We start from the raw sequence: 22,233 nt of genomic DNA, 5'->3' as shown, positions 1-22,233 counted from the left end.
GAAATAAAGCTCCTTCCCGGCCCAAGCAATGTGGCTGATGGAAAAGGGAAATGGCGTGTATGCATTCTGTGTCTTGCTACGGCGACCGTGTGAGGATGACAGTCCCCGCCGATCCACAGCTGACAACTCCCCGCCGGTAATGTAGACTCAGTAGACTCAGATGCTGGATATTCAACCAGCATGGCCACCCGTCCATCATCTGGAGTGTAGCAAGGGGCCATCTTCTTTACACGCCCCTGACCGTAGATGGCAGTTTCGCTATATCGTTGTGGGCGCAACTCGTGGGCGTCAATAAACCGCTGGTCGAAGCCGGTCCATGTATATTGTGTAGCAAGTAAAAAGCGGTTGTGCTTAGGCCAGGGGCAGAAATGTGCGAATGGCCACGGCACTTAAATGGGTGCCGGCTCCGAGTCTACACCGAACCAGAGTCGTTATAGGTGATAATTGGCCTCTGGATCGTATACGTGCTCACGAGGGTGCCGGTCGGACATGAAGAGAAGTAACATGCCGTCCGCCGACCACTGCGGCGCATGGTCATTAAACGACCCGTGGGTTACCTGGCGTACTGAATGTCCCTCACCAACGTTCGCGACCCAAATGTTGGAGGCGTATCGCGGTTGGGGTTGGTCATGTGCATCGTCATCTGGTGTGCTTATACGAGTCCTGAGATGGTAGGCTACTTTGTTGCCGTGAGGTGACTTGACAAGGCCACCGAGCAAAAGGTGAGGACTGTGGAGGCGGGACATTGGTTTTTCTTTTTCTTTTTCTTTTTTTTTTTTGGGTTGCAGACAAAGGAAGATTTGTTTTGGTTTCAACGTTGTGATAAGATTGCAGCGCTGTTAAAAGTGAAAAAGCTAGTTGGATAGGAAGTATGTTGACAAGAAACCGCGTTATCTCGCCGCCAATTACCTTAATAATATTCAAATGTCAGTGTTTACACCGGTGAAGAGGGGTTGGGCATGATTTCTGCAGATTTGAGGCACAGTAGTTGGCCTAATGGCCTCCCAGTGTGCTTTTTAATGTGTCTGTTGGGTGTTGGTTGTTCCGCACTGCAGTAAGTGGCGTGGCTGGAACAAATATATTTTATTAACCGATATATCTGTGGGGGGCAAGAGATTAATGTTCTTACGCTACGTTGCTATATCTATGCAACAGTATGTTGATTGGTTTGGGTTTACGGCTTACGACCTTCATGGTGTGTGCATATAATCGTATACCCATATTTTAAAAGTTCTCGAAATTGTATCTTAAATATTAACATCTTAAATAGGCTTCGGACAGTAAGGACAACAATGTGCTTGGTCACAGACGCCAACGAAAAAAGCGGGGAAGAGACTGTTCGTTTGAGAATGCCAACGGCCGCGCTGTTTTACTTTTTGGATTAGCTTATTGCGGTCGTCCATTCTAGCCTTCCGGCCTGCCAACCTCAGCCAGCCACAGGTGCAGGTGGCGTTCAATACTCACAAAAGCGTAAGGCATTATTTGAAATAGCACTTTGAGCTCTAGCGTCGTGTTGCATTCATTGGCGTAGGCAGGCAGGTCTGGCAAAGCTCCATATGCTTGTTTTCGGAGTCGTTTTCAGACGCATATTGAATATGTGCGTTTCAGAAGCTTAACCTCTTTGGGGTATATTCGACCGACGTGTCTGTTCAATGTCGATGTCAAACGCTTTCATACAAAAGGTGGTTCTATGCGTCTTTCTTCAACAACGCAGAACAATACTCCGTCTATTCATTTCTCAGTCGACTCTCCTTAGTTGTTGGTATACGAAATGTCAGAAACAACAGTATTCGACGTCATCGTCATTGGAGCTGGCCTCTACGGCATCCAATCTGCAAGGACATATCTTGAAATCCACCCACATGACAAACTAGCAATATTGGAAGCGGGCAAATGTTTGGGTGGGGCTTGGAGCAGAGGTAAAGGCCATTCTTGTGAACTCTGGTATACCATACTCTGCCAAATATCCTGGTTTTGACTGACGGCCTACAGACCGTGTATACGAGTATTTGCGAACACAGGATTCTGTGTCTGTTGCCGAGTTCTCCGATGCGCCGCTTGAGCTCGAGCCCAAAGATAACTTTTTCGGCCTCTTTCCAGCCACGCATATGACACGGTACCTGGAGGATTATGCACGGTCCCACGAATATGCCGGCTCGACTTTAGAAGCCCGTATCCTTTTCAACACTCGTGTGAAGACGGTGAAGAAGACAGAAGAGCATCTTTGGCACGTCGAATTGGTAGGTGGCGGTGATTTGGCCAGATTTCTTCGTGCCAGAAAAATCATTGATGCGTCTGGCATTACCACGGAGCCAGAACTTCCCAACATTGCAAACCTGTCATTATTCAATGGCACCCAGACACACATGAAAAACCTCGCCTCATCGGACCTCTTCACCAACACGACCTGTAACCGCGTTGTGGTGATTGGTGGTGCCAAGTCCGCTGCGGATGCGTGCTATTCTGCTGCGCGGGCCGGAAAGACGGTGTACTGGATCATCCGCAAGTCGGGAAACGGTCCCTGTTTCTTTGCACCGGCCCAGGCATCGCCGCCATTTAAAGCACCCGACGAGCCGCTCCTGACCCGGATTCTGTTCTACATCTTGTCTTCCCACTTTGTCGAGGACACGTTTTTTGTGCGCCTCCTGAACCGGACAGCAATCGGGCGCAGCGTCATCCGTTTCTTATGGCGGTTAATCGAAAGGGACTTCCGGAAGGCAGCGAACTATGACCGGCCCGACCCCAAAGGGAACGGCTTCAAGAATTTGGAGCCAGATACACCCCTCTTCTGGGCCAATGACAACACTGGTGTCGAGCAGCGCGACGACTTCTTCGACGTCATTGCCGAAAATGTCAAGATCTTTCGAGAGGATATTGCGCATATGGAAGCCGACGCTGTGGTCCTCGCTGATGGGACCCGTATTGCCGCTGACGCACTCATTTACGGAACAGGATGGAAACAAACTCTCGGTCACTATGATCCGCAGACATCATTGTCACTCGGACTCCCTGTCCCCTTACGTCTCGGCCCCGCGGCCACCGTCGACTGCCACAAGTGGGACGCATTAGAATTTGCTGCCGAGAAAACAGTCCTGAACCGGTTTCCTATCCTTGCTCACCCCCCACGATTCTTTAAAAAAGAGCCCAAGACGACGCCGTACCGTCTGTACCAGACCATTGTGCCCATAAGTGACTCGTCGATTGTGTTCGTGGGCCGCATGAGCTTCGTCAATTCTTGGCGTGTTGCCGAAGTGCAGTCCTTGTGGGCTGTCGCCGCTCTGGACGGCAGGATTCAGGCTCTCCAGTCAAAGGCCGCAGTGGAAAAGGATGTTGCGGAAACAGTGGTCTGGTGTCGCCGGCGGTACCTCAACAAGGGCGATATCGCAAACTGGTTCTTGTGGGACTGCGTCGCGTATACGGACTGCCTCCTGCGAGAATTGGGGCTAAAAAGCCATCTTGGTAAGGAGGGCCTGTTGTCGCCGTGCCGGGCGAAGAGCCTCGGCGGTCTGGTGGAAGAATACAAAGTGAAAAATTGTACTTAATGGCTGTGATGGGAATTAAATTTCATATTTTGTCGCGTACATCAAATGGGTGCATTTCTCTCAAAAAACTTGTTTGTGTCACTTTGTCCCTTATATTCACACTTGACCACATACCTGCGCCAACATACCAGCATTTCTTCCTGTTGTTCGAGATATAGACAGTGCAAGGTCATCTGATGTTGAAGCCAGGCATTCTCTACGGGATATGGCACAAAGGTACCGTACCAGGTCCGTTAACTGCAGGCACATTGTTGGCTTTCCTCCCAGTTGCCACATCCTCCCCATGCGCCAAAGGCGACCCGTAAACATTGCGGTGGATGCGCCTATGCGGCAAGAATTGACCGGTACTGGGGTGTATCCTCCAATACCACCCATTCGCATGGAGCGGGCTGAATATCCTTCTGAAATGGCTTCGTGGTCTTCGTTCTTGGGGGATGACAGCAGCCTTGTGACCTACGCAGCCTGGGGCGTCGATGGAGGCGTGCGTACGTACGAGAAGCGGTTTGAGGTTGCTGTGGCGCAGCCCTGAGAGACTGTGAGAAATAACCTACGTAGCAGAAGAGCCATTGCAATCATGTACATCAGATGGTGGCATGGCTTACGGATTTGACATAGAGAAAATAGTCACGACAAGCTGCTCTTGACTTCGCCGGCTTGTCAAGAATGCTTTCGTGGCAACATGTGCCAGACCTTTTGCCTTGGCGGACAACTACGACGTAGGCAAAACGCATGCTGCATTAGCGCTCACCTCGGCTATGCAGGACGCTAGGACACTCGTATATTTAGACAAAAACGGACAAGCGTCTGTTCCGTGAGACGGTTATTTTGTTCAACATAAAGTCCGTCCCGTTGCAGCCGTTTTGCGAAAAAGCTAATTCTTCCTATTCTACGAAATAAAGTGTTCCAGATATGCACCTCACCCGACGCCAGAAAAACAAGGCCTGAAATTCTAAGACTCGCATATTGACAGCAAAAGCCCAGCCACTTGCGTCGACTAGAAACACGAAACACATGGCGACAAAGCGACAACACCATACGCGAAGTCGCTCCGGTTGTCTTACCTGCAAATACAGACATGTACGGTGCGACGAGCTCCAGCCAATATGGTAAGTGTCATACTGATCAGAGGCTATAGTCGAACGGGACTACTGATACCAATCGTGCCGTACACTAGTGCAACCTGTCTCAAAAGTCGGAAATCATGCATATATGCTCCGCCAGATGTTCCACTACGAGAGAAAAGACGACCGCTTCCGAGCACACCTGGCTGCCTGGTGTGGCGGTTACCCACGGCGAGAACAGACCCATTTGACGTGCTCCCCATCAAGATGCCCCTTAAGTCCCAAGATCTATTGGGGTATTGTGAGTACCGAGCGTGAAGGACCACAAAGGTATTGGAGGTGCCGTTGGCAACTAACCCAATAATCATGAAATAGTCTCCCAAACCACGCCCACGGTGGACCAGGGATTCGACGGGTAAGAATAACGAGTTAGTTACCCGAGAACAAGACTACAAAACTGGTGTGTCCACTAAACTCACCGTCAACTTCCTCTGCATAGCTTACATTTGACCATCGACGAACCCACGGCACTTCGCAGTACCGTCCTTCTCGCCGGCCTCCACTTTAGTTGGAAATTTGGCGACCTCGGAACCTTTGAAAAGACATTTTTTTATCACAAAGGAGAGTGCATACGCCTCATCAACCTGTGGCTAGGAGACTCCTGTATGAGGACGACGGTAGTATGCATAAAGCTTATTGCAATCCTATCTATCATTGAGGTACCACCCCAGGCTTCCTACACTGAAGTAAGAAAACTGTACATTTCAAAAGCTAAACAAGTACTGTGACAGAGTTGTACAGGTAATCTGTCCGCTGCGAGAGCTCACTTACATGGCATCCTGATCCTTCTAGAGATGAGAGGGCACCGTGAACCTAATGACGAAACGGAGCAGGATGCCATGGAATGGGAAATTCTCCAGCGATGCGTTCTCGTGTAAGTCTCTAGTGTTATGTTGCCCACATTCAGCCTTCGCCTAGTGACTTCTATCCGTCCAACTCAGGACATGAGCACAAAAATGAGCCCGGTCTTACACGTGTCTTTTTACTTACAGGGCCCACCATTTCATATCGGCCATTTCCTCTCGCCTTACCAACCGCACGGCAGCCGGTATGCCTCCAGACGGCGATGACTCCAATATATGGCGGCGCTCCTTCACCGCTCTCTCCGCCAATACCGACGCGCTGCGACTGATGCCATCTTATTTTGCCACATTCGACAGCCCTTCCTTTTCTACGGTGGGGCTGCATGTCAAACCAAACACCAATGCCAACGAGGTTATCCTTCAGCTGAGAGTCATTACCAGGCTATTGGACGGACCTCAACGTAGAACAACAAAAGATAAAGATACGGCACACTTTGTGACTGATCAAGCTGCCCCCTTGGCCAGCGGGAGTCGGCTTTTCTGTGATAGCAACGACTCGGTATCCTGCAGTGGTTGCAAAGCCCTCTGCGGGCTTCTCTTGGCACACACGCGGACGCATACCATGAGCTTATCCCGCAGCAGTGGGTTACCAATCGATAGTGGCGCACTATTCTGCCCAGATCACAAAGCGGGGTGTCTGGTAACTTCCTCATGGTGTGGTCTGGCCGCCGCAGATAGCTTTTATCTCAATTACGTTGTCGGACTATGGAATGCAGGGCAGCCTGTCGAGACGAGGATGTTTCAGTGGCTGATCGCCATCGTCAAGTTGGACGTCGAAGGGACGGAGCAAGTGGCTCTTTCTTTTCTGAGTGGTCAGAAAGACGACTTTTCGGATCGTGTACGCCAGCTATACTGTGACCTGTGGTTCTGGAAGGTCTTTGTCAGTTGCGTGGCCCTTGATATGACACCACTCGTGTGTACATCCCTACATTCTGACAGAGAGTGGTTCAAAAGGCGTATATGTCGGTGGGCACGAAAATCCCAAACTGTGGAGTGGGACTTGGCAAAGGTCGCTCTTTCGAGGATTGCGTGGCCAAGGTCATCCATGGCAGGGGATAGCATTGGTGCACGAGTATGGTCAAGAGCAATCCAATAGACCAGTAAATTGAGAATAACTGTAAGGTAGCATATATGATGTGCAAGAAGATGTCGTGAGTGGACCCTTGACGTATGTCGTACTAGCGACGCAAATGGCAATGGTCGTCGCATTTGGCGAATGTAATATGCTTGCGTGACATTTACTTGGACTCGGCAAGCAGAATAAAGCGTTGAAGGAGCCGTATTAACAACCAATTTGGCGACAGCTTTACATGCAGCTCTTTATTATTTTTCCCACCGCACAGTTCTTACCAGCAACGCATAAGGCTGGACGGGAATTAAGATGACAGTCGGAGGATGGGCTAGTACAAACCGGGCCATTTATACGAAGCGTGTAAAGCTAGCCCTGTGCTTTTTCTCCGTACAGCATGCGAGATTAATATATATATAACGTGAATCATCCAGCTTCAGTCATTTGCAGATTCTGTCATCCAAGTACAAACAATCATAATATGGAGAAGCCTATCGTTCTTGTTGTTCACGGTGCTTGGCATCGAGCCTCTCACTACACCAAGCTTGTTGAGCCTTTGCGCGAGGCAGGATACACTGTCGTTGTTCCAGCACTCCCCAGTGCAGGTTCTGAGCCGCCCACCGCCAACCACACACTCGATGATGACATCGAGACTATCCAGTCAGCGATTCAACCCTTCATGGATGCCGGACGGGAACTGGTCGCTGTACTTCACAGCTATGGAGGCATCCCAGGCACTGATAGTGTTGTTGGCCACACCATCCAAGACCGCAGGTCCAAAGGTCTTCGAGGTGGTGTGAAAGCAGTTATATACATAGCTGCGTTTGCACCGCCAGCTCCAGCAACAAGTCTCTTTGATATGGTTCGCATAAAAGACGAGTCCGATCCTCATCCGGATTGGTGGACCCCCAAGGAAAGTGAACTCCTGAAGCACGTCACGGTGTGCTCAAGACGAAATCTTGTCTATCTAACTAACAATCGAAAAGGACGGCCTTGTCTCTCTCAACGAAGGCGCTCGACATGCACTCTATCAAGACATCGACATTGAAGTGGCCGATGAGGCTCTTGCGTCCACGGTGAAGCAAAGCACGGCCAGCTTCAAGCAAAAGTGCTCTCATGCTGCGGGTACTATCATGGCCCACAAGACTTACGTTGCGTGCCAGCAAGATGCAGCTGTCCCGTATGAGGGACAGGTCTTCATGGCTGAAGCGGCTGGGGCAAATGTGGTAGCCCTGGATTGCGGGCATAGTCCTTTTTTGAAGGACGAGGAGTCAGCAAAACTTGTGGCAATTATTGCTGGCATCTCGGTCTAGCGCAATTGGCGCATTTCATGAGCCATGTGAATGGTGTGCATCGAAATAGATACAAGCGTCAGGTAGATGGACAGATAGAAGGACATATCGATTTGTAAACTTTAGCTATTTAAATCAATCCATTTGTACTATCGGTCAAACAACATGGTCCCTGGGCAACTGTGAACATCTAGCGATACAAGATTGAGTTGGCATGGCTTTTCTTGGGCATTCACGCTGTGAAACGACGCAGAATATGTACATTACTTTAAAGAATGGTTGTTGTGTAAAGTCGTTGGGGTGTCAGTGCATGGCGGCTTTGCACATTATATTCAAGCGACCGCATCCTGCTTATCGTGAATCTGATCGGCGCGCATCTGCACGTCTGTAAGATATCCCTTGAATTTGCGAAGAGGTACTCGTTTATTGAACCTACGCATGTTAGTAGGTTAAATGTCTTTGGTATGGCGTAGGAAATCGCTTGTCTTGGTGCAACATACATCTCGTCAATCTCCGCCGGCGTCCGACGAGCCACTTCAGGAAGAATAAACCAGGCAATAACGGTAGCCACAGCACCGGTTCCGGCGAAGCTATGGACCAGTCAGTAACCTCTCATAACCATATATCTTGAGATTAAAACGTACAAGAAGCCAGTCTTGATACCCCAACTGGCACTGCCATTGATCATCAGCGGCGTGCAGAAGCTGAACATAATGGAGATCATGTTGGAGAAAGCCAGCGCCCAAGCAGACGTTCTTGCACGAAGGCGTTGCTGTGGGACTTCAGTTGCATATGCATAACCAATAGCCGAAGCACCGGTAGTAGAGAAGGTGGCGAGACAAGCAAAGAAGATCTATATTGTTAGTTGAACTCACGTATTCGACAACGTTAAAAACTACGGTATTTGCCTACCAAAAGAGAACTCAGCTGCTTTGTCGAGTAGTCGAAGCAGCCCACAATGCCGAGGCAGAGCACCGAGGCGACGGTCACAGCATATGGGTAGACAGTAAGGGGGCGGCGACCGAATCGATCCGTCGTCACAGCGGTGACCAGCATCGAGATTAATTGCACACAGGACAAAATGATTGTCACCATAAACGTGTCGGTGCTCCCGGCTTTTTGAACTGTTGGTAGAATACGTCAGAAGATGTGTCCGACGTGGCTTGCGGAAATACTGGAAATACTCACAAAAGTACGCAGCATACGTGTTGAATACAGACAACCCGACAAATTGTTGGGCAATTTTGGGCCAGCCAGCAATAACGAAGCGTAACAGGTTGCGGCCCTGGAAGACCGCCCACTGGCCAAGTTCATTGTTGACCTCGGCCTGTTGGCGTTCAGCAGCAACGGTGGCACGCATGACCTCCTGGACAGAAATAAGAATATGTACTAGTTTGACAAACTTAATGAAAAGAGCACATACCAGCTGCTCGTCGCAGTCATAGTCTGTAATGTCGCCGTTGCATATTTCGAGACTTTTTCGTGCTTTGTCCATTTTGCCTTGGCTTACCAGCCACCAAGGTGATTCAGGCAGCAGGGCAAAAACAATTCCAATACCACCAATCATTGCCCACTATACAGTGTTAGAGAGCCTGGTCATGGGAAGCGCAATGGGGCAGAAGACGCACCTGTGTGTAGATGGGAGTACGGAAGTTGTATGGGTCCGACTTGTTGAGCGAGTTGAGCGACACTGAGGCGAACAGCTGGCCGATGACAAACCAGCTACGCAATGTCAGTATCCATTACCAGGGCTCGGCTGGCTGGGCAGGCCGATTGATAATCCGACTTACAAAGAGTAAGCATTGATGTAGAAACCGCGGAGCTGTGTCGGGGTGATTTCCGAGAGGTACAGAGGCATCGTGGATTGCAGCATGCCTACACCCATACCGGACAGGAGCTTGGCAACGAGCCAGTGATCCCAGCGCGTCGCGAATGATTCAGCAAAGATGCTCTACCAGCAGAAACGCACGTCAGTGGGTGCACAATTACGAATTTGCCAACTGCTGATACTTAAGGTAAGCACTTACCGCAGTCAAGATTACCCAAAGGACAATCAGAGCCGGTTTGCGGCCGTAGCCTTCCGTTACGTATTGAAGCAGAATCTGTCCAACGGCTTGGCCGGTGGATTGGATACCGCCCCATGCCGACACGTATTTTCCGGCAATGATGGTCGTGCCCGGGCTGGCCATCTGGCGGATGAAGCCCTTGTTAGCAACAATGTTGCCGTTAAGATTGATTTCTAACGTGTCAGTCGAATTCGTTCGGTGCCAGCCTCCGGTGACTACTCCTTACGGTATCCGTCGAGGGACGCGCAAAACGCGGCCGTCATGGCGATGAGACCGACGCGCTTGTGGCGGAGGACGGTGCGCCAGATGCCAAAGCTGTCTTCTTTGGAGCGCATCAGCGGGCCAATGTCACCCTTGGCGGTCTCGTTAGGATGTTCCTGCATTTCAACCGCCTGGATCTCATCTTGGTCTTTCTGGGCCATTGTGTTAAAGTGTGTGGCTGTTAGGTCGAGGTAGCGATTCATACGTATTCTGTTTGTGAGCCGTAACGGCGAGACAACGAAAATAATTCCGATGGGACACGAAAATGAGGATCTCTCCGAGTAATATATCCAAACATTTTATTTCCGTGCTTGCTACTGTGACTGTCGCCCCAGCTTAATCCGGGGTAGGTGCCGGCCCCAAATCGCCCGTCCCCCGCTGCTACGAATGTACTGCGTGATCAAACCAACCTCATATCATCTAGTCACCTATGTGGAACTAGAGCCCCGCGTTTTGGCTCTACCAAAGCAAGGATCATCTTTTAGCTGGGTTTTGCACCTTGCCTCGTTTATCTTTTTCACAAGGAAAGGTCGCCAGATGCAATCAAGCCCAGTTTGTACTACTACGGCCACAAAAGCGGTAGCAAGAGACTCTCGCTGATTTCGGTCAAGCAGCCACCGTCTTGCTTACCATAAATTACGATCCCCGCAATCATATCGGTACATCGCCTGCCGATATTCGCAGCCCAAAGAGCTTCCGACGTTTAACCTCGCGCCAATCTCGGAGAGTGTTTATGTTCGTGTTTACGAAATAGAGCAAGATCGCATAACAAAGATTCAGCGTCTACGGCTTTCCATCCCTTTCTCGCTTCAGTCCGCTGCCCAGCTCGTATATTTGCGACCAGAGAAGCGCAGACAAGTGCCGAGATTGGACAGGACGCGTCAAAGCTTCCCGAACACCTCCAGTAACATAAATTCGATATTTCCAGAGCAGATTGAATACTCGTCTTCCTCACCTCCTCACCGTCGCCATATTGGTCTAGCTTTGACACCTTGGCCCCAAAATGCTTGTCAATTCGGACCAGGTTTGTTTCCCTTCCCTCTTACCTCACCATTTACAGCTCCCGTTGTCTGTCCCTGCCATGCCCTCCAGCCTACTTCTTCAAACCTCATCATACTCCTCGGCAATTCGGCCCCGCCACCTTAACTTTCATTTGAGCAGAGTCTCTCAATCCTCGACATTGCAATTCTCCGCGACAAATATAATATTCCTCTAAAATTACTAACCATTTACTCCCAGGACACCATCAACGCACTGACCTCCAGCTGGGTATGGACGCCAGACTGGTGCGACTCGACAGTGGCCTGGCCGTCCACGTCGAATGAGGTAGAGGATTCAAACACTGCTGGTCGCATCGTGCGGTTCACCCGCTCGGTCCATCTCCCAACCACTGACTCTTCCTCAACTGTGACAAGCAAAGTCTCATCTGCCATCCTGCACTTCTCGGCCGACACCCGATACAAGCTTTATGTCAACAGCAAGCGTGTAGCCGTGGGCCCGGCGCGCAGTAGCCCGTGGATCTGGTACTATGACACTCTCGATATTGCACCGTACTTACACCCGGGTGACAATCAAATCGTCTTCCTGGTGTTGCGTTATTTCGTGACCCTGCGCGGGGCCATGCCCTTTGCGCGGACGCCCTTTCCAGGTCTGACAGTCGTGGGCAACATCGAGCATGGCGGCAACACTATCGATGTGAGCACAGCTATGCCCGGATGGCTCGCTCAAACCGACCGTAGCGTTCGATTTCCAACTGGTCTGATCGACGACGGCTTCCTCCATGTACAACGTTCCTTTTCGTTTCCCTGCGTGGCACATAATTCTTGTCCAGTGCTAACGTTCACCTGCAGATCAGTGAGCGCATTTCTCCCAAGCCGTTGGGCAGTGAACTGACACCCGTTGGTTATGGACTACGAACGGCCAACGGCGAGCTGGCACCGTGGCGATTGCGCCCGCGTCCCATTGCCATTCCGGAAGAAACACATGTAGCTGTGGAAACGATCCGAAAATGTGACAGTACGGTCAAACTCGACAAGTGGTCAGCCTACTTCTCGGGCCAGTCATCGTTAACCCTATCGGCGGGCTCGCAACACACGCTTGAAGTCCAAGCTGATGTCCACTCCACTGCATTTCTCCAGTGGACGTTCCACGCTGTCACGGATCCCGCCAAGCAATTGTTGACCGCAGAGAGACCCAGGATCCACTTGAAAATCATGTACTCGGAGGGCTACGAGAATGAACCACGCAACTACCCTTTCTTCAGATCAAAGTCCGACCGACTCGATGCTGAGAATGGCTATATCATTGGCCCTTTCGATGAAGTGACCCTGGATCTCCCAACCGACGGGAGCAATGTCTCGTACGAGCCCTTTTGGTTCCGCACCCTCCGCATCATGCGCTTCCATGTCTCCATCACAGGTCCGGCGCCCGTTGAACTTATCTCTTTTGGGGCTACACAAGTCAACTATCCAATGGGCATCAAGGCGAGCTGGAACAATCTTAATGATGCAGACAGCGCCGCGATGTGGGACGTGTCCATTCGTACGCTTCGCAACTGCATGTTTGACGGCTATGTCGACTGTCCATTCTATGAACAGCTGCAGTACTCGGGCGATTCACGGTCGGTCGGCCTGTTCCACTACCTGCTGGCAGGTGACGATCAGCTCATGCGGCAAGCCATTTCCAGCTTCGGGGCCTCTGTGCTTTCCGAGGGACTGACACAATCCCGGTTCCCGTCGCACGTGCCGCAGATCATCGCCGGTTTTCCGCTATACTGGGTGATGCAAATCTGCGACCACCACCTGTACTTTGGCGATTCGGCATTTTCACGTTCTTTTCTGCCCCGCATTGACGGCGTGCTTGATTTCTTCGCCCAGCACGTCGACACGAGAGGTCTCGTGTCCCGTCTTCCCAGCGATGTGTGGCAGTATGTCGATTGGGTGACGACATGGGGTGCTACAGACGACCACCCGGACAAAGGCGTCCCGACGGCAGGCCGTTCTACCAACTGTCACACGTTCTTCAGTATGCTATATGCCGTCGTCTTGCGGCAGGCGGCTCGTCTTGCTCGGGATGTAGGCCGCCCTGGTCACGCCGACGAATATGAATCGCGTGCCGATAGTCTCGTCACTGCTGTCAAGGACCATTGTTACGACGGTCGCTTTTTCGCCGACACGACCGTGGACGCTCTTCCAGAAGCTGGAAACGGCCACAGTAGCCCAACCGCCTACTCGCAGCACTGTCAGGTGTTTGCCGTACTTTGTGGTGCCTGTAGCGAAAGCGACCGCGAACGGCTCCTGACAGAGGCATTCTCGGCCGATGCTGGTCGTTTTTCCAAGTGCAGTTATGTCATGCAGTTCTACGCGCTGCGCGCATTTTCCCTGGCGAGTGATGAGGCATACGAAACGTTTCTGTGGCCACGTGTATGGCAGCCGTGGCGGAAGATGCTGGCCAACAACTTGTCCACCTGGGAAGAAGATGACGTGCGCCAGAGGTCCGACTGTCACGCTTGGGGCAGCGTACCGATTTACGAGTACTGTACGGAGCTAGCAGGTGTACGGCCCATCGGGGCAGGGGCCAACAAAATTTTGTTCAAACCGCGTCTCCGGTTGACCGACAGACTTGATGCAAAAGTCTGCCTAGGCTCCAGCAATGTCGCCAGTGTGGCGTGGTATGTCACTGGGGGCGGACTTGAGGGGGAAAGCAGTGCGAAGCAAGGCGCCACGGCTAGAAATAAACTCTACACTGTTATGCTGCAGCTGGAAAAACCAACCATGGTTGTCAGTGTCCTCCCAGGAGGCCGTGAAAGCGATCATGGCTTGGTAGCCTGTGTTGCGCTTACATGGCGCCCTGAGTAGATTATGTTGCTGGGCTTGGATGGCCTTGTCGAGCGAAAGAAAACTCGAAAGCTATGGAGGCCAAATTGATATCGATGCCTTTCAAATGGTTTGTATCCTATCGTCTCTGGTCAACTCTTGGTATGGGAAATTCCACAAATCAATATTTGTTTGCCTACATCGATGTTGCCGATATTTATGCTACTGCACTACTAATATTTAAGAGTTTGTAAACAAAAACTACTTCGCATGTGACGCAAAGCTCCATTATTAACCCAGTCTTGGACGACATGAATTTTGTACTCTGTGACAAAAAATTGTTATGTTAACATATTGTCGCGTTAACCAATCTCGGTCGATGAGATCTTATTTTATTTCTCTCGCAAAATCTCAAGTTTTCTCATATATTTTAAGTTTATTTCATCGCTTAATTTCTTGTAAACAGGAACGGTCTCTAAAAACTCCTGGGAAAATACCAACGCGTACAAATATACACTAGAAATCCAAAACTTATTCACAAGCATATGGTCGTCAGTTGATGCTCATCCGTGGCTAAATCTCCAGTAAGCGCAGTCGCCCTTCCAATTTGCGTATGTCTTTCCAGGGACACCCCACAACGGGAAACATCTCCGCAGCTGCATCACATGACCCAAGGACCACCACTTGGAGGGAAGATATTGAACCGTGGCTTTGTCCCTCTCCTCCACTCTTAAGCTTGCACCTACATCTGCTTATTTCCCCAGACACTCAGCAATTCATCTCCACTTCGGTATCCGGGGACTACACAACTGGACCATGAACGCAAACACACCGCCCGATACGCAACGTCGCCGCTCGCGCATCGGCACACGAAAGGGGCGGCGCATTTCGAGCGCAGCCTGCGACCTCTGTCGTGCTCGCAAACTACAGGTATGCGTGCGAAGAGCAAACGTCTGGCTTCTAGGGTTTGACCCGCCTCGCTCACGGACTTGATTACGCGTAGTGCTCCTTCGAGCCGAACGCTTCGGGCTGTCACCGATGTCTTCGGTCTTCTGCGCCGTGTACTTTCGATCAACTGCGACGACCGCGGGGTCCTCCAAATAAGTGAGTCTTGTATTTGCTGCTTTTGTTTTTTTGCTAATTCACTCTGAAAGCTGCCGGGATATTATTTTGTTTGTTTCCCACAACTATGATACACTCGGGCTTTTCACTCCCCATCAACCACAGTCACTCACACATGAAGTAGACTTGTTGCGCTTGCAAAATCCCATGGCAACGCGTCGTCCCCTCAAAGTCCGGTCGCTCTGCCTGCGGCGTCGTCGGCAGTGGCCACAAAGACTGTTCCCATGACCATCCCCTTCCTCAACATCAAGATATCACTGGACGAATTTTGTCCGCCAGCGGCCTTTGCTGCTGTCATGGTGGACTTCTTCGATGAGATCTATCCCGTCATGCCTCTGGTACACCGTCCTACGTACGAGGGTGCACTGAAAAACCGCCTCTACGATTCCGACCCCGAGTTTTTGCAGCTGTGTGTTGCCATGGCCGCCTTCACTGTGACAACTTTTCCGCAGCGCCTTCCAAGTTACGGCTGGGGCGGCCCCGAGCTGACCGTGGCAAACATTGTTGAGCTGGCATCCGTCATCGTGCGTCTCAACCGCGGCATCGACAAGCGCCGCACTATGGTTGAAGACCCCACTGTGGCTGCCGTTGTGTCGCGCATGGGTCTGAGCTACTCGTGCCACCACAGTGGCGAGTTCAACAACGGCTGGTCGCATGCCAACGAGGCCGTCCTTATGTTCCGCGAGCTAGGACTCTACCGTGCCGAGGCGTACAAGTGCTTGTCACGCGCCGGGGCCATCATCAGTCGCCGCATGTTCTGGGTTCTATACATGATGCAAATGTATGCATTTTCACTTCATCTGTTTAATCCTTGTATAGCGCTTGGGTCTGATTCGATATAGGTACTCTTACACTTCTGCGCCAGAACCACTCACTGTTTTGCACTTTGATGCTTCAAAAACGGACTGGGATGCGTTGCGCACTAACGATATGGACTATGTGGGCATAGAGCCCGACCCTGACGACAAGGACGAGGATATTGACGAGGCTGCCGACGTGGACAAAAGCAAGCCCCCTGAGCCTGGAACCTACTCCCGCCGCCACCGACACAAGCACACACTCATCATGGCTGGATTCAACGCAATTATTGCCATGCATATCTGCGTGACTGAGATGATTGTTGACCGGCTACCAAGACCTCCACCTTTTGCTCCGGCGTTGTCATATTCTCGGCCCACGTCTACTGCCCTGCCGTCATTTTCAGCTCTCTCCACATTTTCAACGCCGTCTCCATATGAAGACCAGCACTTTGTGGCGCCTCTGAATTATTCAGACCCTGCACACCCCCCACGACTACCGCCTATCAGCCTGTCAGTTCGATCACCGGCGGCAAGCACCACAGCTGCAGCTGCACCCTCACCGTCATCTACAGTGACGACGACTCTACAGATGATTGAGTCCGGTATAACTCGAATTCGCCACGTCCTAGACGGGCTTCCGCTTGAATTTCGGTTCCCACATGCCCTGGACATGCCAAGTGACGATTGTGAGAACCCGTCGCCTCCGGACCCATACCGCGCCATGCGTGCCAACATTCATCTGACGGGCATTTTCCTGCAAAGCCTGGTGGTCGAGTCGTACGTCGCAAAGATGCTACACACACGACATGCACCACGCACGTGGACGACCTCGGGACATGCTGAAAACTCACCAGCTGCATCTGCAGACAAAACGGACATATGTGAGGCCCACTTGAGGTGGAATGACCGCTTCGAAATTTGGAAACTGCGCGAAGGAATAGCAAAGGAGTTGCAAAATTTGCTGCAGAGTTTCCCCATGTCAGTATTTGAGGTTACGGGCGTGGCCATGACTGTCAAAATCCGGCGCGTAGCTGCTACTCTTCTAGAGCACAGTGATCCAACAGCGCCTCCAGAAGAGGCTGGAGAGGCCGAGCGGCGACGGCAGGGCTATCTGGACTATTTTGTGCGCGTTTTGACAGAACTGGACCACAGCCCAACAGCGAGCTTCGGTTTTGTCAAGAGCCGTAGTTAAGCCGACCTGATTGCTGCTTGCAGGAAGCAATTTGTAAGTGGAAATCTACGTGTTTATTTAAATTGAGGAAAACGTGCCTTATTGCATAACATTCAGAAATTCTTTATTCAAATCATGACCAGTGGTGGCATCCAGGTACAAAGTGGCAATAAGCATTCTTTGCCAAAATGAAGGTAACAATACTGGTCTGGCCTAGCCACATTACCACTGAAATCCGCTGGCCTACGGGACCCTGTGGAACCATTCACCTTTTCCATGTGCCTTCACAATTTTGTAAACAGGGTGCAAAACCGTCTCGGTGTTGTCGTGGACCTTCCTCGTCCACTCCGTATCTGTCAGTGCCCTGAGAGCATCCAGGTCGATTTGCTCGCTTTCAAATTCGTGCAGGGCCAGAAATGTGGGCGGGTTTGGTTGGGGCTCGTTAGACGTCACAGGCAAACCCTTGAGAGCACGAGACTGGGCGTTCGAGCGGGAAAACACAAGCTTAAAGCGGGTTGTGCGCAGATAACCGGATGCCGTGGACAGTTGGTCCAAATGCTGTGGTGTGTTAGTGCGTAGCCGGGACGTAGGGACCATAAGGACTCAAAAACTACAACTTACCTCCTTCCGATACCAAGCGTCAAAATCGCCTGCCGAGTAGCCATTCTTGAGCTCGTATTGAGCAGATATCAGAGTCTTTGTGTGTCCAGGGCCCTTGTTTGTAGGATCGTAGACCTGTTCGAGGCGGTAGTACCGAACGTTGTTGTCGGCCAAATCGTAACAGAGTTTCGTGCCAGGCAGAAGATCGCTGTACACGCGGATCTTGCGGAACTCCTCGCCTTGCGTGAACGCAATGTCCCGCATTTCGTACATAGCAAGGTACGGCCATTCGGCACCCTCACGCTTGTAGCGAAAAGCCGAATCGACGCCGCTGGTCTCGATGATCTCGGCAATGTGGTCGTTGTCATACCAGTTCATGTACGTGGCTTCGTCCATAATATCTGGTCGCGAGATCCGCGCCTCGACATAAAGTATGCCTGGGCCTTTGATTTCTGCCATTGTTTATGGTGCGGATGTCCTTTCTGGTTGGCCGTAGGTCAAATAACAGATTAATGTCGAGGTCTCACTTGCGGAAATTGTGATAAAGTCGGTTCATGCCGCCCTTAATATGGACTGTCTCACACAACGTCGCTCATAGAATGGAAGATGCAGTGACTGCTTGTACTCCAATTAACTCTTTTTGTTGGTAAGGCACTCAGAATATGCTACCGTGCTGTCCATTTCGATCTAGGTTAGACATTACACGGACGGATATACTTACGCGCTAATGGACCACCCCTGACAACGTCGGGGCATAAATCTCTGCGGGGAATCCTAAGTAACTTTAGTCTGCGCGTGGACGGCACAAATCAGACCCGGCGACATTGTTCACTCGACCGTTGTCGGCTGTGGTTCTCCAGACCAAGCATGACATGACGATGAAGTAATAGATAAAGCTATCGTTACAGTCGATGTCGGTGCGTCGTCTGCAATAATGCAACTTGTCCGTTCAAACTCATCAGTAATAGCAAGCTACCCAGCATCCGAGTTTACAGCCCTACTCCAGCAAAAGCAATGTCCAACAGCGGCCCCGCAGTCAATGGCCCGCTGCCCACGCCCGGCAGATATCTAAAAGTCTCGCTCTTTTTGCGGAAGGTCCCCAGTGTCAGCGACGAATATTTCCATGGCTACTGGCGGAACAATCACCTGGTGCCTGCGTTTGCCAACGACACGTTTATGAGCAAAGTCCGCAAATACAACCAGGTGTGCCTCGTTCATATTATTCCACCAAATTCAAGAATCGTAGCCCATTCGCTAATACAGAGAAGCACCATATCACGCCCGACGTGCGGGCAGAGGCCCAGTCTCTGGGTATTCCAGTGCTCGACTACGATGGTGTGGCCGAGGTGTGGGTGGATGGTGTGGAGGACTGGAAACAGATTGTGACCGATACGGACTTTGTCAAAGCTGTGGCCGAGGACGAGAAGCACTTTATCCTGCATCCCATCAACGTCATGTTTGGCTGGGATAACTTGATTATTGACAAGGAGGCGGGTATCAACAATGGTCCGAAATAGGTTGGAGGAAACAAAAGATGCACTCAAGAAGGGAGATTGCCCACTTGCGTTTCCGCTCATTAAACATGCATTCTGTGAAACTTTGAAAGGTGTTGTATGTGCCATCTCGAATGAAATCAGTGTGGGGGGCGTATTTAATATATTCCATTGCCATGATGGCGTATTAGGATGTCGGAAGCGCCTGCGACAAACGGAAATTTATTTCCCCTGCGTAATCAATAGTTTAGACTGTCTCTCCCTAAATTGGACGTGCCACACAAGTGGAGCAAATCGCAACTCCCTAGTCATGACAATATAAACTATCCACATCAGCAGGGCATAGTCTTGAGTCTTCGCAACATTGCATTTTGCAGCACATAATATTTCAGCCCTACATCATTCAATCATCTAATCTTTCGTCTCGCAACCATGTCCGGCACAATGAAAGCAGTTCAATGGGATCCGGTGAGTGCTCTCCTATTTTCAACAAAGTGACTCTGCATTACGTCTAACAAGGTCAAGAATCAGCAAAAGGTCGTAGTCAACACGGTCTCAAAACCGACTCCGGGTCCCGGCGAATTTTTAATCAAGCTTGCATCGGCAAGTCTGTGCCACTCGGATCTCATGTCTATTGCTATTCCAGGCCGGAAGGAGCCAGTTACACTAGGCCACGAGGGCGCGGGTTATATTGAAGCGATCGGATCAGCCGCTGGAGGCAAAGGCTTCAAAGTTGGCGATGCGGTCGGCTTCCTCTACGTGCAAGGCGGCTGCTTCGAGTGTAAGGGCTGTCTACAACATAACAACCACTGCGTCCGTAGCCCCGGCCAAACAAACGGCTTCACCATTCCCGGTTTCTTCGCCGAGTACAATGTAGTCGACTGGCAGAACTGCATCGTGCTTCCCCCTTCTATCGATGTCAAAACGGCGTCACCTATTTTCTGTGCGGGCATTACATCTTTTCACTGCGTACGTTCGTGCGAGCTGAACCCCAACGACTGGATTGTTGTCATCGGATGCGGAGGTCTCGGCCAGCTTGCTGTTCAGTACGCTAAGGCCATGGGGGCACGGGTGATCGGCCTGGACATCAACGACGATACACTGGCCAACGCCAGGGTTCAGGGTGCTGACTACGTCTTCAACTCGCGCACCGACGCAAATTACAAGGACAAGATCATCAAGATTACCGAAGGTGGAGCGCAGTCGGTCGCCGTGTTCAGCGCAGCCGAGGCTGCATACGATTCGGCGCCTCCGCTGGTGGAGGTGGGCGGCATTATCATGGTGGTAGGTCTACCCAAGAACGGTGTTCGCTTCGATGCCCTCGATATTGTCACTGGTCGGTACCGTGTCAAAGGCGACAGCACAGGTACGCCACAGCGGATGCCCGAGGCAATTGATTTTATCGTGAAGCACGGCATCCAGCCTGAAATGGAGCTGCATGATTCCCTCGACGATGTGCCCAATATGATTGAACGTATGACAGCTGGAAAAAGTACGAAGAAGATGGTCGTGTGTTTATAAACGAGTTGGTATTGTTGGTCTATTTGGCAGGTGTCGTGGAGCGTTCAAATTTGAATAGAAAACTGTAATCCATTCAGACATCTAGAATTGCACGAGTTTACGCATCATTGTTCGCAATATCTGGCACTCGCTTTTTGACCGTTTTGTCGTGTTTATTGCGAGTTTCCATCTCTTGGTCTCCTTCCCATTCCCTCAATTTCCCCTACTATTTTCCCTTCTAGTCTACCGATTTGCCATGGTGCGCTCGAAGCTGGCAGTGATGAGCTCGACAACATTGCCCCAGGGATCTGCTACGTATGCGGCTTTGTGGCCGTAGACAGGCACAATTTTGCCAATCTGCCGACCGCCATTGGCAACTATCTTCTCCAGGGTCGCCTCAAGCTCCGGTGTCGTGACAGCAATGTGGAAGTAACCGCCGCGAAAGTAGCTCTTTTCAAAGTTGGCTTGCTCATCGGTTGTCATTTTCGGGCTAGAAAACTCGAACAGTTCAAATCCCACGCCGTTGCCCGCGCTGAGGTAGGCCATGCGGACCTTTTGCAGCGACTCAGGATAAATCTGGAAGATGCCACCTTCTGGGTTGGTAGCGCGATCCGATGACGAGCGCGCGCGCAGCTCATGGAAGCCCAGGACATTGACATACCACTCGACGGCCTTGTCGAGGTCAGGCACGGAAACGCCGACGTGGTTCAGTGGATAGCTACCGTGGTGCTGCTTTAGTTAATAGATTGTCACAAAGCATCTCGATTGCAACTGGCGGGAGCATACCTCGGCTTCTCCTGTATACGGTCCGCACATGTTGATTTTTGTTGAATATAAAACTAAAAGGTTGTGTCAGACTTCCTCACGATGGTGAGAGTGTGTTTGTACAGTCTGACAGAGCAACCAACTAACTTACAAGGTGGACTGGGAAATTGCTGGACGTAATGTTGTACGGTTCCCATAGGAGACTGACTTACATCTCTTGTAGTCGTTCAGAGATATTGAGACTCAAAATATGAGGTTCTTTCTACGCTAGAATACGGCATGCAATTGTTTTCGCTTTTCTGGGAATGTCATTCCCCTCCGGAACGTTAAACAGCGTGTAACACGAAACTCCATACTCCGAAATATCTCTTCCCTGCCTCTACGGAAATGTACAGCCCCTCTGAAAAACAAACCCATTTCCTCCACACAACCTCCGCACCTCCCCTGTCGTAAGTACGAAATAGATGCGCTAATTCTGACTCGGGAGATCATGGGTACCTTTTGTTAAGCGGGGCTGCGTCGAATGTTAATTGCAATTCAGAAAAATGAACGTATGTTCAAAAAAAAAGTGATGCGGGGACGTCATCGCGACGAAAATGATGCCCCACTGTCTGGGCACGGCAGAGCTTACCCCTTCGAGGTTGGAACAGCCGACTTTGTAGACAGATTACAACGCTCGAAGATACTCAGTCTCAATGTGGCAGTGAACAGTCCAAGAGGGGTATGTTGTAGGGGAAAGATGCAAGATTCGGC

The 22,233-nt window shown here is 50.9% G+C and overlaps 10 protein-coding genes across 10 annotated transcripts; 7 read left to right on the top strand and 3 right to left on the bottom strand.

Moving 5' to 3' along the window:
- Positions 1 to 1,771: 1,771 nt before the first annotated feature.
- Positions 1,772 to 3,542, top strand: SPSK_02388 (uncharacterized protein; the record flags this gene model as incomplete). The annotated part of the gene is made up of 2 exons (XM_016729260.1): positions 1,772 to 1,919; positions 1,993 to 3,542. The coding sequence occupies 2 exons, from the start codon at positions 1,772 to 1,774 to the stop codon at positions 3,540 to 3,542; spliced, it is 1,698 nt and encodes a 565-aa protein (XP_016589521.1).
- A 283-nt stretch (positions 3,543 to 3,825) lies between these two features.
- On the top strand, positions 3,826 to 4,071 carry SPSK_02876 (uncharacterized protein; the record flags this gene model as incomplete). The annotated part of the gene is made up of 1 exon (XM_016729738.1): positions 3,826 to 4,071. One exon carries the CDS (start codon positions 3,826 to 3,828, stop codon positions 4,069 to 4,071), a length of 246 nt encoding a protein of 81 aa, XP_016589520.1.
- A 3,005-nt stretch (positions 4,072 to 7,076) lies between these two features.
- Positions 7,077 to 7,908, top strand: SPSK_02707 (uncharacterized protein; the record flags this gene model as incomplete). Its single annotated transcript, XM_016729574.1, has 2 exons — positions 7,077 to 7,535; positions 7,582 to 7,908. The coding sequence occupies 2 exons, from the start codon at positions 7,077 to 7,079 to the stop codon at positions 7,906 to 7,908; spliced, it is 786 nt and encodes a 261-aa protein (XP_016589519.1).
- Positions 7,909 to 8,219: 311 nt separating this feature from the next.
- Positions 8,220 to 10,375, bottom strand: SPSK_02303 (uncharacterized protein; the record flags this gene model as incomplete). The annotated part of the gene is made up of 10 exons (XM_016729175.1): positions 8,220 to 8,319; positions 8,388 to 8,477; positions 8,532 to 8,740; positions 8,800 to 9,011; positions 9,076 to 9,253; positions 9,311 to 9,460; positions 9,516 to 9,609; positions 9,678 to 9,838; positions 9,915 to 10,126; positions 10,180 to 10,375. The coding sequence occupies 10 exons, from the start codon at positions 10,373 to 10,375 to the stop codon at positions 8,220 to 8,222; spliced, it is 1,602 nt and encodes a 533-aa protein (XP_016589518.1).
- Positions 10,376 to 11,217: 842 nt separating this feature from the next.
- On the top strand, positions 11,218 to 14,071 carry SPSK_02213 (rhamnosidase B; the record flags this gene model as incomplete). The annotated part of the gene is made up of 3 exons (XM_016729087.1): positions 11,218 to 11,238; positions 11,454 to 11,996; positions 12,065 to 14,071. 3 exons carry the CDS (start codon positions 11,218 to 11,220, stop codon positions 14,069 to 14,071), a joined length of 2,571 nt encoding a protein of 856 aa, XP_016589517.1.
- A 1,304-nt stretch (positions 14,072 to 15,375) lies between these two features.
- Positions 15,376 to 17,143, top strand: SPSK_02390 (uncharacterized protein; the record flags this gene model as incomplete). The annotated part of the gene is made up of 2 exons (XM_016729262.1): positions 15,376 to 15,932; positions 15,994 to 17,143. 2 exons carry the CDS (start codon positions 15,376 to 15,378, stop codon positions 17,141 to 17,143), a joined length of 1,707 nt encoding a protein of 568 aa, XP_016589516.1.
- A 222-nt stretch (positions 17,144 to 17,365) lies between these two features.
- Positions 17,366 to 18,181, bottom strand: SPSK_02712 (uncharacterized protein; the record flags this gene model as incomplete). Its single annotated transcript, XM_016729579.1, has 2 exons — positions 17,366 to 17,680; positions 17,744 to 18,181. The coding sequence occupies 2 exons, from the start codon at positions 18,179 to 18,181 to the stop codon at positions 17,366 to 17,368; spliced, it is 753 nt and encodes a 250-aa protein (XP_016589515.1).
- Positions 18,182 to 18,736: 555 nt separating this feature from the next.
- SPSK_02797 (uncharacterized protein) lies at positions 18,737 to 19,239 on the top strand (the record flags this gene model as incomplete). Its single annotated transcript, XM_016729662.1, has 2 exons — positions 18,737 to 18,925; positions 18,961 to 19,239. 2 exons carry the CDS (start codon positions 18,737 to 18,739, stop codon positions 19,237 to 19,239), a joined length of 468 nt encoding a protein of 155 aa, XP_016589514.1.
- A 408-nt stretch (positions 19,240 to 19,647) lies between these two features.
- SPSK_02612 (alcohol dehydrogenase, propanol-preferring) lies at positions 19,648 to 20,736 on the top strand (the record flags this gene model as incomplete). The annotated part of the gene is made up of 2 exons (XM_016729480.1): positions 19,648 to 19,683; positions 19,735 to 20,736. 2 exons carry the CDS (start codon positions 19,648 to 19,650, stop codon positions 20,734 to 20,736), a joined length of 1,038 nt encoding a protein of 345 aa, XP_016589513.1.
- Positions 20,737 to 20,958: 222 nt separating this feature from the next.
- SPSK_02783 (glyoxalase/bleomycin resistance protein/dioxygenase) lies at positions 20,959 to 21,531 on the bottom strand (the record flags this gene model as incomplete). Its single annotated transcript, XM_016729648.1, has 2 exons — positions 20,959 to 21,444; positions 21,502 to 21,531. The coding sequence occupies 2 exons, from the start codon at positions 21,529 to 21,531 to the stop codon at positions 20,959 to 20,961; spliced, it is 516 nt and encodes a 171-aa protein (XP_016589512.1).
- Positions 21,532 to 22,233: the final 702 nt, after the last annotated feature.

The sequence above is a fragment of the Sporothrix schenckii genome (assembly GCF_000961545.1).
Source record: "Sporothrix schenckii 1099-18 chromosome Unknown Cont43, whole genome shotgun sequence".
Lineage (NCBI taxonomy): Eukaryota > Fungi > Ascomycota > Sordariomycetes > Ophiostomatales > Ophiostomataceae > Sporothrix > Sporothrix schenckii.
Note: the sequence above shows the minus strand (reverse complement) of the source record. Positions and strands in the feature narration are given on the sequence as shown.